Genomic DNA, 15,933 nt, shown 5'->3' with positions numbered 1-15,933 from the left:
ACTCATCACCCCAACTCCATCTGCCCCACCCTCTCATCATCCTCTCCATCTCCCCCACCCACTCGTCACCCCATCTCCATCTCCCCCACCCACTTGTCACCCCATCTCCATCTCCCCCCATCCACTCGTCACCCCATCTCCATCTCCCCCATCCACTCGTCACCCCATCTCCATCTCCCTCACCCACTCGTCACCCCATCTCCATCTCCCTCACTCACTCGTCACCCCATATCCATCTCCCCCACCCACTCGTCACCCCATCTCCATCTCCCTCACCCACTCGTCATCCCATCTCCCCCACCCACTCGTCACCCCATCTCCCCCACCCACTCATCACCCCATCTCCATCTCCCCCACCCACTCGTCACCCCATCTCCATCTCCCCCACCCACTCGTCACCCCACCTCCCCCCACCCACTCGTCACCCCATCTCCATCTCCCCATCCACTGATCACCCCATCTCCATCTCCCCCACCCACTCGTCACCCCATCTCCATCACCCCCACCTACTCATCACCCCATCTCCCCCACCCACTTGTCACCCCATCTCCATCTCCCCCAACCACTCGTCACCCCATCTCCATCACCCCCACCTACTCATCACCCCATCTCCCCCACCCACTTGTCACCCCATCTCCATCTCCCCCACCCACTCGTCACCCCATCTCCATCTCCCTATCCACTCATCACCCCATCTCCATCTCCCTATCCACTCATCACCCCATCTCCCCCACCCACTGACCACCCCATCTCCATCTCCCCCCACCCACTCGTCACCCCATCTCCGACACCCCCACCTACTCATCACCCCATCTCCATCTCCCCCACCCACTCGTCACCCCATCTCCATCTCCCCCACCCACTTGTCACCCCATCTCCATCTCCCGATCCACTGATCACCCCATCTCCCTCCCCCACCGACTCGTCACCCCATCTCCATCTTCCCCCACCCACTGATCACCCCATCTCCATCTCCCCCCACCCACTCGTCACCCCATCTCCAAGACCCCCACCTACTTGTCACCCCATCTCCATCTCCCCCACACACTCGTCACCCCATCTCCATCTCCCTCACCCACTCATCACCCAATCTCCCCCCACCCACTCACCCCATCTCCATCTCCCCATCCACTCATCACCCCATCTCCATTTCCCCCCACCAATCTCGTCACCCCATCTGCAACACACCCACCTACTTGTCACCCCATCTCCATCTCCCCCACCCACTTGTCACCCCATCTCCATCTCCCCATCCACTCGTCACCCCATCTCCCCCCACCCACTCATCACCCCATCTCCATCTCCCCCCACCCACTCATTACCCCATCTCCATCTCCCCCCACCCACTCGTCACCCCATATCCATCTTCCCCACCCACTCGTCACCCCATCTCCAACACCCCAACCTACTCGTCACCCCATCTCCCCCACCCACTTGTCACCCCATCTCCATCTCCCCCACCCACTCGTCACCCCATCTCCATCTCCCTATCCACTCATCACCCCATCTCCATCTCCCCATCCACTCGTCACCCCATCTCCCCCCACCCACTCATCACCCCATCTCCATCTCCCCCCACCCACTCATTACCCCATCTCCATCTCCCCCCACCCACTCGTCACCCCATATCCATCTTCCCCACCCACTCGTCACCCCATCTCCAACACCCCCACCTACTCGTCACCCCATCTCCATCTCCCCCACCCACTCGTCACCCCATCTCCATCTCCCCCACCCACTTGTCACCCCATCTCCATCTCCCCATCCACTGATCACCCCATCTACATCTTCCCCACCTACTCATCACCCCATCTCTATCTTCCCCCACCCACTGATCACCCCATCTCCATCTCCCCCACCCACTCGTCACCCAATCTCCATCACCCCCACCTACTCATCACCCCATCTCCCCCACCCACTTGTCACCCCATCTCCAACTCCCCCAACCACTCGTCACCCCATCTCCATCACCCCCACCTACTCATCACCCCATCTCCCCCACCCACTTGTCACCCCATCTCCATCTCCCCCACCCACTCATCACCCCATCTCCATCTCCCTATCCACTCATCACCCCATCTCCCCCACCCACTGACCACCCCATCTCCATCTCCCCCACCCACTCGTCACCCCATCTCCATCACCCCCACCTACTCATCACCCCATCTCCCCCACCCACTTGTCACCCCATCTCCATCTCCCCCAACCACTCGTCACCCCATCTCCATCTTCCCCACCTACTCATCACCCCATCTCTATCTTCCCCCACCCACTGATCACCCCATCTCCATCTCCCCCACCCACTCGTCACCCAATCTCCATCACCCCCACCTACTCATCACCCCATCTCCCCCACCCACTTGTCACCCCATCTCCATCTCCCCCAACCACTCGTCACCCCATCTCCATCACCCCCACCTACTCATCACCCCATCTCCCCCACCCACTTGTCACCCCATCTCCATCTCCCCCACCCACTCATCACCCCATCTCCATCTCCCTATCCACTCATCACCCCATCTCCCCCACCCACTGACCACCCCATCTCCATCTCCCCCACCCACTCGTCACCCCATCTCCATCACCCCCACCTACTCATCACCCCATCTCCCCCACCCACTTGTCACCCCATCTCCATCTCCCCCAACCACTCGTCACCCCATCTCCATCACCCCCACCTACTCATCACCCCATCTCCCCCACCCACTTGTCACCCCATCTCCATCTCCCCCACCCACTCGTCACCCCATCTCCATCTCCCTATCCACTCATCACCCCATCTCCATCTCCCTATCCACTCATCACCCCATCTCCCCCACCCACTGACCACCCCATCTCCATCTCCCCCCACCCACTCGTCACCCCATCTCCGACACCCCCACCTACTCATCACCCCATCTCCATCTCCCCCACCCACTCGTCACCCCATCTCCATCTCCCCCACCCACTTGTCACCCCATCTCCATCTCCCGATCCACTGATCACCCCATCTCCCTCCCCCACCGACTCGTCACCCCATCTCCATCTTCCCCCACCCACTGATCACCCCATCTCCATCTCCCCCCACCCACTCGTCACCCCATCTCCAAGACCCCCACCTACTTGTCACCCCATCTCCATCTCCCCCACACACTCGTCACCCCATCTCCATCTCCCTCACCCACTCATCACCCAATCTCCCCCCACCCACTCACCCCATCTCCATCTCCCCATCCACTCATCACCCCATCTCCATTTCCCCCCACCAATCTCGTCACCCCATCTGCAACACACCCACCTACTTGTCACCCCATCTCCATCTCCCCCACCCACTTGTCACCCCATCTCCATCTCCCCATCCACTCGTCACCCCATCTCCCCCCACCCACTCATCACCCCATCTCCATCTCCCCCCACCCACTCATTACCCCATCTCCATCTCCCCCCACCCACTCGTCACCCCATATCCATCTTCCCCACCCACTCGTCACCCCATCTCCAACACCCCAACCTACTCGTCACCCCATCTCCCCCACCCACTTGTCACCCCATCTCCATCTCCCCCACCCACTCGTCACCCCATCTCCATCTCCCTATCCACTCATCACCCCATCTCCATCTCCCCATCCACTCGTCACCCCATCTCCCCCCACCCACTCATCACCCCATCTCCATCTCCCCCCACCCACTCATTACCCCATCTCCATCTCCCCCCACCCACTCGTCACCCCATATCCATCTTCCCCACCCACTCGTCACCCCATCTCCAACACCCCCACCTACTCGTCACCCCATCTCCATCTCCCCCACCCACTCGTCACCCCATCTCCATCTCCCCCACCCACTTGTCACCCCATCTCCATCTCCCCATCCACTGATCACCCCATCTCCATCTTCCCCACCTACTCATCACCCCATCTCTATCTTCCCCCACCCACTGATCACCCCATCTCCATCTCCCCCACCCACTCGTCACCCAATCTCCATCACCCCCACCTACTCATCACCCCATCTCCCCCACCCACTTGTCACCCCATCTCCATCTCCCCCAACCACTCGTCACCCCATCTCCATCACCCCCACCTACTCATCACCCCATCTCCCCCACCCACTTGTCACCCCATCTCCATCTCCCCCACCCACTCATCACCCCATCTCCATCTCCCTATCCACTCATCACCCCATCTCCCCCACCCACTGACCACCCCATCTCCATCTCCCCCCACCCACTCGTCACCCCATCTCCAAGACCCCCACCTACTTGTCACCCCATCTCCATCTCCCCCACAAACTCGTCACCCCATCTCCATCTCCCCCCACCCACTCACCCCATCTCCATCTCCCCATCCACTCATCACCTCATCTCCATTTCCCCCCACCAATCTCGTCACCCCATCTCCAACACACCCACCTACTTGTCACCCCATCTCCATCTCCCCCACCCACTTGTCACCCCATCTCCATCTCCCCATCCACTCGTCACCCCATCTCCCCCCCACCCACTCATCACCCCATCTCCATCTCCCCCCACCCACTCATTACCCCATCTCCATCTCCCCCCACCCACTCATCACCCCATATCCATCTTCCCCACCCACTCGTCACCCCATCTCCAACACCCCCACCTACTCGTCACCCCATCTCCATCTCCCCCACCCACTCGTCACCCCATCTCCATCTCCCCCACCCACTTGTCACCCCATCTCCATCTCCCCATCCACTGATCACCCCATCTCCATCTTCCCCACCTACTCATCACCCCATCTCCATCTTCCCCCACCCACTGATCACCCCATCTCCAACACCCGCACCTACTTGTCACCCCATCTCCATCTCCCCCACCCACTTGTCACCCCATCTCCATCTCCCCATCCACTCGTCACCCCATCTCCCCCCACCCACTCATCACCCCATCTCCATCTCCCCATCCACTGATCACCCCTTCTCCATCTTCCCCACCTACTCATCACCCCATCTCCATCTTCCCCACCTACTCATCACCCCATCTCCATCTTCCCCCACCCACTGATCACCCCATCTCCATCTCCCCCACCCACTCGTCACCCCATCTCCAACACCCGCACCTACTTGTCACCCCATCTCCATCTCCCCCACACACTCATCACCCCATCTCCATCTCCCTCACCCACTCATCACCCAATCTCCCCCCACCCACTCATCACCCCATCTCCATCTCCCCATCCACTCATCACCCCATCTCCATTTCCTCCCACCAATCTCGTCACCCCATCTCCAACACACCCACCTACTCGTCACCCCATCTCCATCTCCCCCACCCACTTGTCACCCCATCTCCCCATCCACTCGTCACCCCATCTCCATCTCCCCCCACCCACTCGTCACCCCATCTCCATCTCCCCCCACCCACTTGTCACCCCATCTCCATCTCTCCAACCACTGATCACCCCATCTCCATCTCCCCCACCTATTCGTCACATCTCCATCTCCCCCACACACTCGTCACCCCATCTCCATCTCCCCATCCACTCATCACCCCATCTCCATTTCCCCCCACCAATCTCGTCACCCCATCTCCAACACACCCACCTACTCGTCACCCCATCTCCATCTCCCCCACCCACTTGTCACCCCATCTCCATCTCCCCATCCACTCGTCACCCCATCTCCATCTCCCCCCACCCACTCGTCACCCCATCTCCATCTCCCCCCACCCACTCGTCACCCCATCTCCATCTCCCCCCACCCACTCGTCACCCCATCTCCATCTCCCCCCACCCACTTGTCACCCCATCTCCATCTCTCCAACCACTGATCACCCCATCTCCATCTCCCCCACCTATTCGTCACATCTCAATCTCCCCCACCCACTCGTCACCTCATCTCCAGCACCCCCACTCACTCGTCATCCTATCTCCATCTCCCCCACCCACTCGTCACCCCATCTCCATCTCCCCCACACACTCGACACCCCATCTCCAACTCCACACACTTGTCACCCCATCTCCAACTAACCCCACTCACTTGTCATCCCATCTCTATCCCCACCCTGAACCCATCCCCATTCATCTCTCCCCCACCCACCAGGCACAGCAAGCAACATATAACCCCCACCCACCATGTGTGTGGGAGACAGTATCCCTGCTCCCTCTGTTTGACTCCTGATAACAGCCCCCCACCCTCACCAGCCGGGCAGTGAGTGGGTGAGGCTGGGGTGACCGAGACACCCACCTGTCTGTTGTGTAACTGCCTGTCCACGTAGATCTGTCCCTCGGTGATGAAGCCAGTCAGGTCCGGGATGGGGTGGGTGATGTCTGTAACAGATGGGAGACAACTTTGTTAGCGTCCCATCACAGGTCCCCACCCCCCTTGTGAGACTCTGGGGTGTTAGCAACTGCTCCAGGGATGACCTCTAGAATTATGGACTGTCAATCCCAGTGGGAGGGGGACCTTGAACCACAGCTCTATCTGCTCCCTCACACACTGTAGACTCAGAGTCATACAGCAGACCCTTTGCCCCAGGTCATCCATGCTGACCAAGTTGTCTACCTGAATGAGTCCCACTTGTCCATGTTTGCCACATATTCCTCCTGGATGTCCTCAACCACTTCCTCCGGCAGCTTGTTCGATAGATGGATCGCCCCCTGGGTGAAAACCTCCCCCTCAGATCCCCTTTAAATCTTCCCCTCTTGCCTTACACCTCTGTGCTTTGGTTTTGGACTCCCCTACCCTGGGGAAAAGACTGTGAGCATTCACCCTCATCTGTGTCCCCCGATTCTATAAACCTCTGTAAGGTCACCTCTCAGCCTCCCTCACTCCAGAGAACAGCCTCAGCCTATGCAATCTCTCTTATCGGGGTACGGTATATAACACAGACCATAAGATTAGGGACAGAATTATGCCATTCAGCCCATCTAGCCTGCCCTACCATTCATCATGGTTAGTATTTTTTCCACCCCCACCCTCCTGACTTCTCTCAGTATTCGTCCATGCCCTGACTAACCAATAATCTATCAACTTCCACCTTGGATACACCCAATGACCTGGCCTCCACAGCTGCCTGTGGCAATGAATTCCACAGATTCACCATCCTCTGACTGAAGAAATTCATTCTCATCTCTGTTCTAAATGGACATCTCTCTGTTCTGAGGCTGTGCCCTCTGGTCCTCGACTCCGCCAGTGAGTACAGCCTATCAAACGCTCCTCATAGGTTAACTCCTTCATTCTAGAAACATAGAAACATAGAAAATAGGTGCAGGAGTAGGCTATTCGGCCCTTCAAGCCTGCACCGCCATTCAGTATGATCATGGCTGATCATCCAACTCAGAACCCTGTACCTGCCTTCTCTCCATACCCCCGATCCTTTTATCCACAAGGGCCATATCTAACTCCCTCTTAAATATAGCCAATGAACTAGCCTCAACTGTTTCCTGTGGCAGAGAATTCCACAGATTCCCCACTCTCTGTGTGAAGAAGTTTTTCCTCATCTCGGTCCTAAAAGGCTTCCCCTTTATCCTCAAACTGTGACCCCTCGTTCTGGACTTCCCCAACATCGGGAACAATCTTCCTGCATCTAGCCTGTCCAATCCCTTTAGGATTTTATATGTTTCAATAAGATCCCCCCTCAATCTTCTAAATTCCAACGAGTATAATCCTAGTCGATCCAGTCTTTCATCATATGAAAGTCCTGAATGTCTTTCCTCAGATTAGGGGACCAAAACTGCACACAATACTCCGGGTGTGGTCTCACCAAGGCCTTGTACAACTGCAGTAGTACCTCCCTGCTCCTGTACTCGAATCCTCTTGCTATTCTAGAATCATTCTCATGAGCCTTCTCCAATGCTATCACATTCCTTCTTCGATAGAGATCTCGCCAAAACTCCCACTGGCTGCTCTGAGTATTGGCAGGGTTAGGGCACGTTTGTGGCTGAATTACAGAGAGGTGGATGTGTGTTCCTCTCCCCACCCACTGCATGGTCATACGTCCCACCTGCCCAGCACGGAGGCTGCTGCTGGTCTGGGGTTAGACATCTATTTGCCTGGCTCCATTTTGGATCTGTCTGGTGGCTCCGTCTAGATCCCAATGTTTGTCTGATCTGCCTGCTTCTGTCTGACACCATCAAATGTGTCTGGTTCTGTCTGGTCAGTCATACCCCATCTCATCCGCTACCCACTGTAAGGTCTGCCCACCACTGTCTGGTCCACCCCCACCGTCTGGTCTGTGCCCTCTCTCACCATCTGGTCCACTGCCCCCCGACGGCGCTGACTGAGGTCAGAGGATAAGGTCTCCCACTCTGTGGGACCCTCTGATGTTCTGAGGGAGGGGAGTCAATAGGGGAGATACTCGGGAGGCGGAGGGGTGGCGGGTAGGGAAATGTGTCTGAGATATCCAGGAGATGTGGACATTGTCTGTTGTTGGGCATGGTGAGAATAGTGATTTGTGTGATGGTGCTGGTGGTTCAGTGAGGATGGAGAGCGGTGTGGGATGGGTTGGAGTGTGGAACAGGTTGGGAGGGATGGTGGTTGGGGGACATGTTGAGAGGGATGTGGCACAGGTTGGGGCTGGGGCACAGGACGGTTTGGGGGGTGGGGTGCGGGACAGTTTGGAGTGGTGGGTTGCGAGACGGGTTGGGAGATATGGGGGGTAGGGGACGGGTTGGGAGGTATGGTGGGGGGACACTGACCATCGTTGGGCATGGTGAGGATGGGGATCTGTGTGATGGAGCCGGAACGCCCTTCCACACGGCCCGCCCGCTCGTAGATGGTAGCCAGGTCGGTGTACATGTATCCCGGGAACCCCCGGCGTCCAGGCACCTCCTCCCGCGCTGCCGACACCTGTGGGAGGTGGCAGGGAGAGAGGGAGGGAGGGTGATGGGAATGAGGTTGAGGTTGGGATTGGAGAGGGAGAGTGGGAGGGGGTGAGGGATGGTTTGGGGTAGGAGTGAGTGTGGGCATGGGATTGGTATGTGGGGGGGTATTACAGAGAGGGAGGGTGAAGGTCAAGGAGGAAGACAGACACAACATTAGACTTAATGCCACACTCTGGCTCCACCCCAGCACAAACTGGAGGGGGTAGAGCCCCCTCTCCTATTCCCTGCTTCTGGTAATTACACTGACTCAATGGCCTGCCTGTTGTCCCTGAGGTCCTGTGACGAGGAGGGAGGGATGGTGAGATGGAAGTTCAACCTCAGCCCAGACCTCAGTCGGGCTATTATTGTCCAGCCCTGTCCCTGGAAGTTTGAGGAGATCCGCTACGTGACCAAGAACTCTCACAGATGTACCTGTGTGTCAACGTCTCAGATCTCTCCTAGGCCTCAACATATTGATGCAATCACAAAAAAAAAACAATATTTCATTAGGAATTTGAGGGGACTTGCTTTGTCACCAAAGACACTTACAAATTCCTACAGATGTCCTGTGGAGAGCATTCTAACTGATGCATCACCGTCTGGTGTGGAGGGGTCACTGCACAGGATCGGAAAATGCAGGATCAGAAGTTGTAATCTCAGCCAGCTCCATCATGGGCACCAGCCTCCCCACCACCAAGGACGTCTTCAAAAGGCAGCATCCATCATGAAGGACCCTCACCAACCAGGAGATGTCCTCTTCTCATCGCTGCCATCAAGGAGGAGATACAGGAGCCTGGACTCAACATTTGAGGAGGTTGGCTGACACATAGAGAAGGCTTGGAGAGAGTGCGAGAGGGAGGATAGGCAGGTGATAGAGAAGGGACACACTCAGACCGAAGGTTTGAGATGTGCCTATTTTAACGCAAGGAGTGTTGTGAACAAAGTGGATGAGCTTAGGGCGTGGATCAATACTTGGAGATATGGTGTGGTGGCCATTACAGAGACCTGGATGGCTCAGGGACAGGAATGGTTATTTCAAGTGCCAGGTTTTAGATGTTTCAAAAGGGACAGGGAGGGAGGCAAAAGAGGTGGGGGTGTGGCACTGTTGATCAGAGATAGTGTCACAGCTGCAGAAAAGGTGGATGTCATGGAAGGATTGTCTACGGAGTCTCTGTGGGTGGAGGTTAGGAACAGGAAGGGGTCAATAACTTTACTGCGTGCTTTTTATAGGCCATCCAATAGTAACAGGGATATTGAGGAGCAGATAGGGAAACAGATCCTGGAAAGGTGTAATAATAACAGAGTTGTCATGATGGCAGATTTTAATTTCCCAAATATCGATTGGCATCTCCCTAGAGCAAGGGGTTTAGATGGGGTGGAGTTTGTTAGGTGTGTTCAGGAAGGTTTCTTGACACAATATGTAGATAAGCCTACAAGAGGAGAGACTGTACTTGATTTGGTATTGGGAAATGAACCTGGTCAGGTGTCAGATCACTCAGTGGGAGAGCATTTTGGAGATAGTGATCATAATTCTATCTCCTTTACAATAGCATTGGAGAGAGATAGGAACAGACAAGTTAGAAAAGTGTTTAATTGGAGTAAGGGGAATTATGAGGCTATCAAGCAGGAAATTGGAGGCTTAAATTGGAAACAGATGTTCTCAGGGAAAAGTACGGAAGAAATGTGGCAAGTATTCAGGGGATATTTGTGTGGAGTTCTGCACATGGACTCCAATGAGACAGGGAAGTTATGGTAGCGTACATGAACTGTGGTGTACAAAGGCTGTAATAAGTCTAGTCAAGAAGAAAAGCTTACAAAAGGTTCAGAGAGCTAGGTAGTGTTAGAGATCTAGAAGATTATAAGGCTAACAGGAAGGAGCTTAAGACGGAAATTAGGAGAGCCAGAGAAGGCCTTGGCAGACAGGATTAAGGAAAACCCCAAGGCATTCTACAAGTATGTGAAGAGCAAGAGGATAAGACGTGAAAGAATAAGACCTATCAAGTGTGACAGTGGGAAAGTATGTATGGAACTGGAGGAAATAGCAGAGGTACTTAATGAATACTTTACTTCAGTATTTACTATGGAAAAGCATCTTGGTGATTGTAGGGATGACTTGCAGCAGACTGAAAAGCTTAAGTATGTAGATATTAAGAAAGAGGATGTGCTGGAGCTTTTGGAAGGCATCAAGTTGGATAAGTCGCCGGGACCGGATGGGATGTACCCCAGGCTACTGCGTGAGGCGAGGAAGGACAGTGCTGAGCCTCTGGCGGTGATCTTTGCATCATCAACGGGGATGGGAGAGGTTCCGGAGGATTGGAGGGTTGCGGATGTTGTTCCTTTATTCAGCAAAGCGAGTGGAGATAGCCCAGGAAATTATAGACCAGTGAGTCTTACCTCAGTGGTTGGTAAGTTGTTGGAGAAGATCCTGAGAGGCAGGATTTATGAACATTTGGAGAGGCATAATATGATTAGGAATAGTCAACATGGCTTTGTCAAGGGCAGGTCGTGCCTTATGAGCCTGATTGAATTTTTTGAGGATGTGACTAAACACATTGATGAAGTAAGAGCAGTAGATATAGTGTATACGGATTTTAACAAGGCATTTCATAAGGTACCCCATGCAAGGCTTATTGAGAAAGTAAGGAGGCATGGGATCCAAGGTGACCTTGCATTGTGGGGCCAGAACTGTCTTGCCCACAGAAGGCAAAGAGTGGTTGTAGACTGGTCATATTCTGCATGGAGGTCGGTGACCAGCGGTGTACCTCAGGGATCTGTTCTGGGACCCTTACTCTTTGTGATTTTTATAAATGACCTGGATGCCAGTTTAAAATGCCCACAGGAGCAGATCATAAGGAGCTGTAACACGACCGTTCAACAGTCCCCTAACTATGGACTCTTAACTTCACAATCTACCTTGCACATTGCTGACTGCCTGCACTGCCTTGACTTTCAATCCCTCGACTTTTATAAAAGTCGAGGGATGGGTTAGTAAATTTGCTGATGAAACAAAGGTTGGAGCTGTTGTGGATAGTGTGGCGAACTGTCAGAAGTTACAGCGGGACATCGATAGGATGCAAAACTGGGCTGAGAAGTGGCAGATGGAGTTCAACCCAGATAAGTGTGAGGTGGTTCATTTTGGTAGGTCCATTTTGAAGACAGAATATAGTATTAATGGTAAGACTCTTGGCAGTGTGGAGGATCAGAGGGATCTTGGGGTCCGAGTCCATTGGACGCTCAAAGCTGCTGCGCAGGTTGACTCTGTGGTTAGGAAGGCATACAGTGTATTGGCCTTCATCAATCGTGGAATTGAATTTAGCAGCCGAGAGGTAAATGTTGCAGCTATATATGACCCTGGTCAGACCCCACTTGGAGTAGTGCTCAGTTCTGGTCGCCTCACTACAGGAAGGATGTGGAAACCATAGAAAGGGTGCAGAGGAGATTTACAAGGATGTTGCCTGGATTGGGGAACATGCCTTATGAGAATAGGTTGAGTGAACTCAGCCTTTTCTCCTTGGAGCAGCGGAGGATGAGAGGCGACCTGATAGAGGTGTATAAGATAATGAGAGGCATTGATCGTGTGGATAGTCAGAGATTTTTTCCCAGGGCTGAAATGGTTGCCGCAAGAGGGCACAGGTTTAAGGTGCTTGGGAGTAGGTACAGAGGAGATGTCAGGAGTAAGTTTTTTTACTCAGAGAGTGGTGAGTGCATGGAATGGGCTGCCGGCAACGGTGGTGGAGGCAGATTCGATAGGGTCTTTTAAGAGACTCCTGGATAGTTACATGGAGCTTAATAAAATAGAGGGCTATAGGTAAGCCTAATAATTTCTAAGGTAGGGACATGTTCGGCACAACTTTGTGGGCTGAAGGGCCTGTATTGTGCTGTAGGTTTTCTATGTTCTATTTCAGGAACAGCTACTTCCCCTCTGCTGTCAGATTTCTGAATGGTTCATGAAGACTACCTCATTCTTTTGCTCTTTGTTTGCACAATTTATTTTTTATATATTTTATCATAATTTCTAGTATTACGGATCGTACAGCTGCTGCAGAGCAACTAATTTCCTGACAAACGTCAGTGATAATAAACCGGATTCTCTCAGGCACTGAAGCTGGTCTGATCACAGCAAGGAGCCAGTGGATGGCCACCCACCCGGCTCTCCCCCGTGTCCTGCACCCTCACTGCGCCCCTGGGCTGGAACCCAGATCGGGAGTGGGGTGCTCCAGGCACGTTGCAGGAATTTCAGAGAGAAGGGGAGAGATTGGATGGGGTGGGCTTGTTCCCTCTGGAACCCAGAAGGTATAACTGATGTGAGTCAAATAATGGGGGTTAGGTCAGTTTATTACATAGTGCATCGAGGTAGTACAAGGGAAAACAACAACAGAATGCAGAATAGAGTGTTACAGTTATGGAGAGAGGGCAGTAATGTGAAAGGTAGATTGTGAAGTTAAGAGTCCATAGTTAGGGGACTGTTGAACGGTCGTATTACAGCTCCTTATGATCTGCTCCTATGGGCATTTTAAACTGGCATCAAGGTTGGCATAGTACTGAGGAGGTTAGTGTAGCACTTTACAGTGCCAGCTACAAGTTTGAGGTTCAATTCCAGTGCCGTTTGTTAGGAGTTTGTACGTCCTCTCCAAGGTCGTGAGGTTTTCCTCTGGAATCCTCTCACATTCCAAAGGGTTAGGGTCAGTGAGTTGTGGGCATGCCATGTTGGTGCTGAAAGCCTGGCGATGCTTGCTGGCTGCCCAACACAAACCCAACTGATTTGATTTGATACAGATGAATTAGCTGTCCTCGTTGGTCTGACTACCACTCTGAACTCTTCCCCACCTTGCCCCCGCGTGCCCGCTACCCACCTCTCTCAGGGCCTCTGCGTAGGAGCTCATGTCTGTTAGGATGACCAGGACGTGCTTCTCACATTGGTAGGCCAGGAACTCGGCTGCAGTCAGTGCCAGACGAGGGGTGATGATCCTCTCGATGCTACAGGGAACGAGATTGGGTCACAGATACGATTAGCTTTATTTGCCCCACATGCAGTGAAAGTGCTACTTGTGTCTATGACTAACATAGTCCAAGATGTGCTGGGGGCTTGTTTTACTGTTGTTGTTGTTTTGTTGTTTGTTGTGTTTGTGCTGTTGAAGAAAAGGATAGCTACCAGAAGTTTTGAGAATTTGATGTTCACGCTCCCAACTGGAAAGTTACAAGGAATGCCATTCCCACTGGGAAGCAGAAAAGCTAATTTAAATATTTTGGGAAAAGTGATGAGTAGGGTGGTTTGACATTGAGCGTAGGCAACTTGGAATTGCCAGTAGGAGGGACTGTAGCAGGGTTTTCACAGAATCATAGAGCATGACAGCACAGAAACAGGCCCTCTCATCCCATCGAGTCCATGCTGGATTAGTATTCTGCCTGGTCCCATCGACCCACACTCAGACCAGACCTCTCCTGTCTGTATACCTATCCAAACTTCTCTTAAATGCTGAAATCAAAGCCACATCCTCCACTTCCACTAGCAGCTCGTTCCACACTCTCACCACCCTCTGGGGAATGAAGAAGTTCCTCCTCAGCTTCCCCTTAAACGTTTCACCTTACACGCTTAACACATGACCTTTAGTTCTAGCGTCACCCAACCTCAATGGAAAAAAAACCTGCTTACACTTACCCTATCTACGTCCCTCAGAATTTCGTATATCTCTACCAAACCTCTCCTCATTTTCCTGCGCTCCAAGGAATAAAGTCACAACCTATTCAACCTTTCCCTATAACTCAGGTCCTCCAGTCCCAGCAACAGCCTTGTAGATTTTCTCTGCACTCTTTCAATCTTATTGATTTGAAGGAGGAGGCAAGAGTAATTTGAAGGGTCAAGGGGAAAGACTGCCATGGATTCGATGGACCAAAGAGCCTTCCTCTTCCCAAGAGAGTTCACTGCAATGCCGCTGGCCACCACCAGGAGTCAGCTGTGAGCCGCCACGATACTGATATCACCATGGTAATCATGTCCCTTAGTGGACCCTGGCAGTCCCATTCCCAAGACTTGTCCCATCATCTGCTCTGGGATCATGTGGGAATGGTGTGGACTTGCTGTCAGACTGGTCACCTAAATTACAACAGAAGCTCTGGCAAATGCAGGAGGCGACCACTATCAAAAACACATTTCAGCAGTTATTGAACAATATATTATTTCACCATTTTGTTCTTTGGGCTGAATTTGAACCCATAAATTTGTCAATGCATCATGAAACAGAGTATCACACCCTGTCTGTTCCAAAGTAACGCAACTTGGAAACAGGCCCTTTGGCCTAACTGGGCCATGCTGACCGAATTGCCTATCTAAGCTAGCCCCATTTACCTGCATTTGACCCATATTCCTGGTACCGAGGGGCGACTGCACAGGATTGGAAAAAAACTACAGAAAGTTGTAAACACAGCCAGTTCCATCATGGGCACTCACCTCTCTGGCACCCAAGATACCTTCAAAAGGCAGTGCTCCAAAAAGGTGGCATCCATCATTAAGGACCCCCTTCACCCAGGACAGGCCGGCTGGTGGCATAGTGGCGTCAGCGCCGGACTTCAGAGCGAAGGCTCCTGAGTTCGAATCCAGCCGGCTCCCTTGCACGCTTTCCATCCGTGCTGGTTTGAACATGAAGCTACCAACTCGGCCTCGTAAAAATAAGAAAGCCTGCTAAAAAAAAAGGCCACCATGACGGCGTCCTGATGACTCCATTCGGAGTTAAGGGCTTTCTTCTCTCACCCAGGACAACTCCTCTTCTCATTTCTACCATCAAGGGGGAGATACAGGATCCTGAAGCCACACACTCAACATTTTAAGAACACCTTCATCCCCTCCACCATCAGAATTCTGAATGGGCAATGAAACCATGAGCACTACCAATATTTTTTATATTTTGCTCTCTTTTTGCACTATTGTAATTGATAGTTTTTATTACTATGTATTGCAATGTACTGCTGCCACTAAACAACAAATTTGTTGCCAGTGATATTCAACCTGATTCTGGTTGATTGATGGATTCCACCATGGAATAGGCTGATCAGTCCCTTCAAGCCACACCTTCCCAGTGACCCCCAACAACCCCAATTTAACCCTAACATAACCACAGGACAATTTACA

The 15,933-nt window shown here is 53.0% G+C and overlaps 1 protein-coding gene across 1 annotated transcript in view; it reads right to left on the bottom strand.

Moving 5' to 3' along the window:
• LOC134345867 (V-type proton ATPase subunit B-like) overlaps window positions 1-15,933 on the bottom strand; it is a 62,056-nt gene that overhangs the window by 9,414 nt on the left and 36,709 nt on the right. The window contains exons 9-11 of the mRNA XM_063047181.1: window positions 13,661-13,784; window positions 8,643-8,793; window positions 6,190-6,272 (exon numbers count right to left, since the gene is read on the bottom strand). Of these exons, the coding sequence (XP_062903251.1) occupies window positions 6,190-6,272; window positions 8,643-8,793; window positions 13,661-13,784 (358 nt within the window). The remainder of the gene's footprint in view (window positions 1-6,189; window positions 6,273-8,642; window positions 8,794-13,660; window positions 13,785-15,933) is intronic.

Source organism: Mobula hypostoma, chromosome 4 (assembly GCF_963921235.1).
Source record: "Mobula hypostoma chromosome 4, sMobHyp1.1, whole genome shotgun sequence".
Classification (NCBI taxonomy): domain Eukaryota; kingdom Metazoa; phylum Chordata; class Chondrichthyes; order Myliobatiformes; family Myliobatidae; genus Mobula; species Mobula hypostoma.
This window is presented reverse-complemented; position numbering and strand designations above follow the sequence as displayed.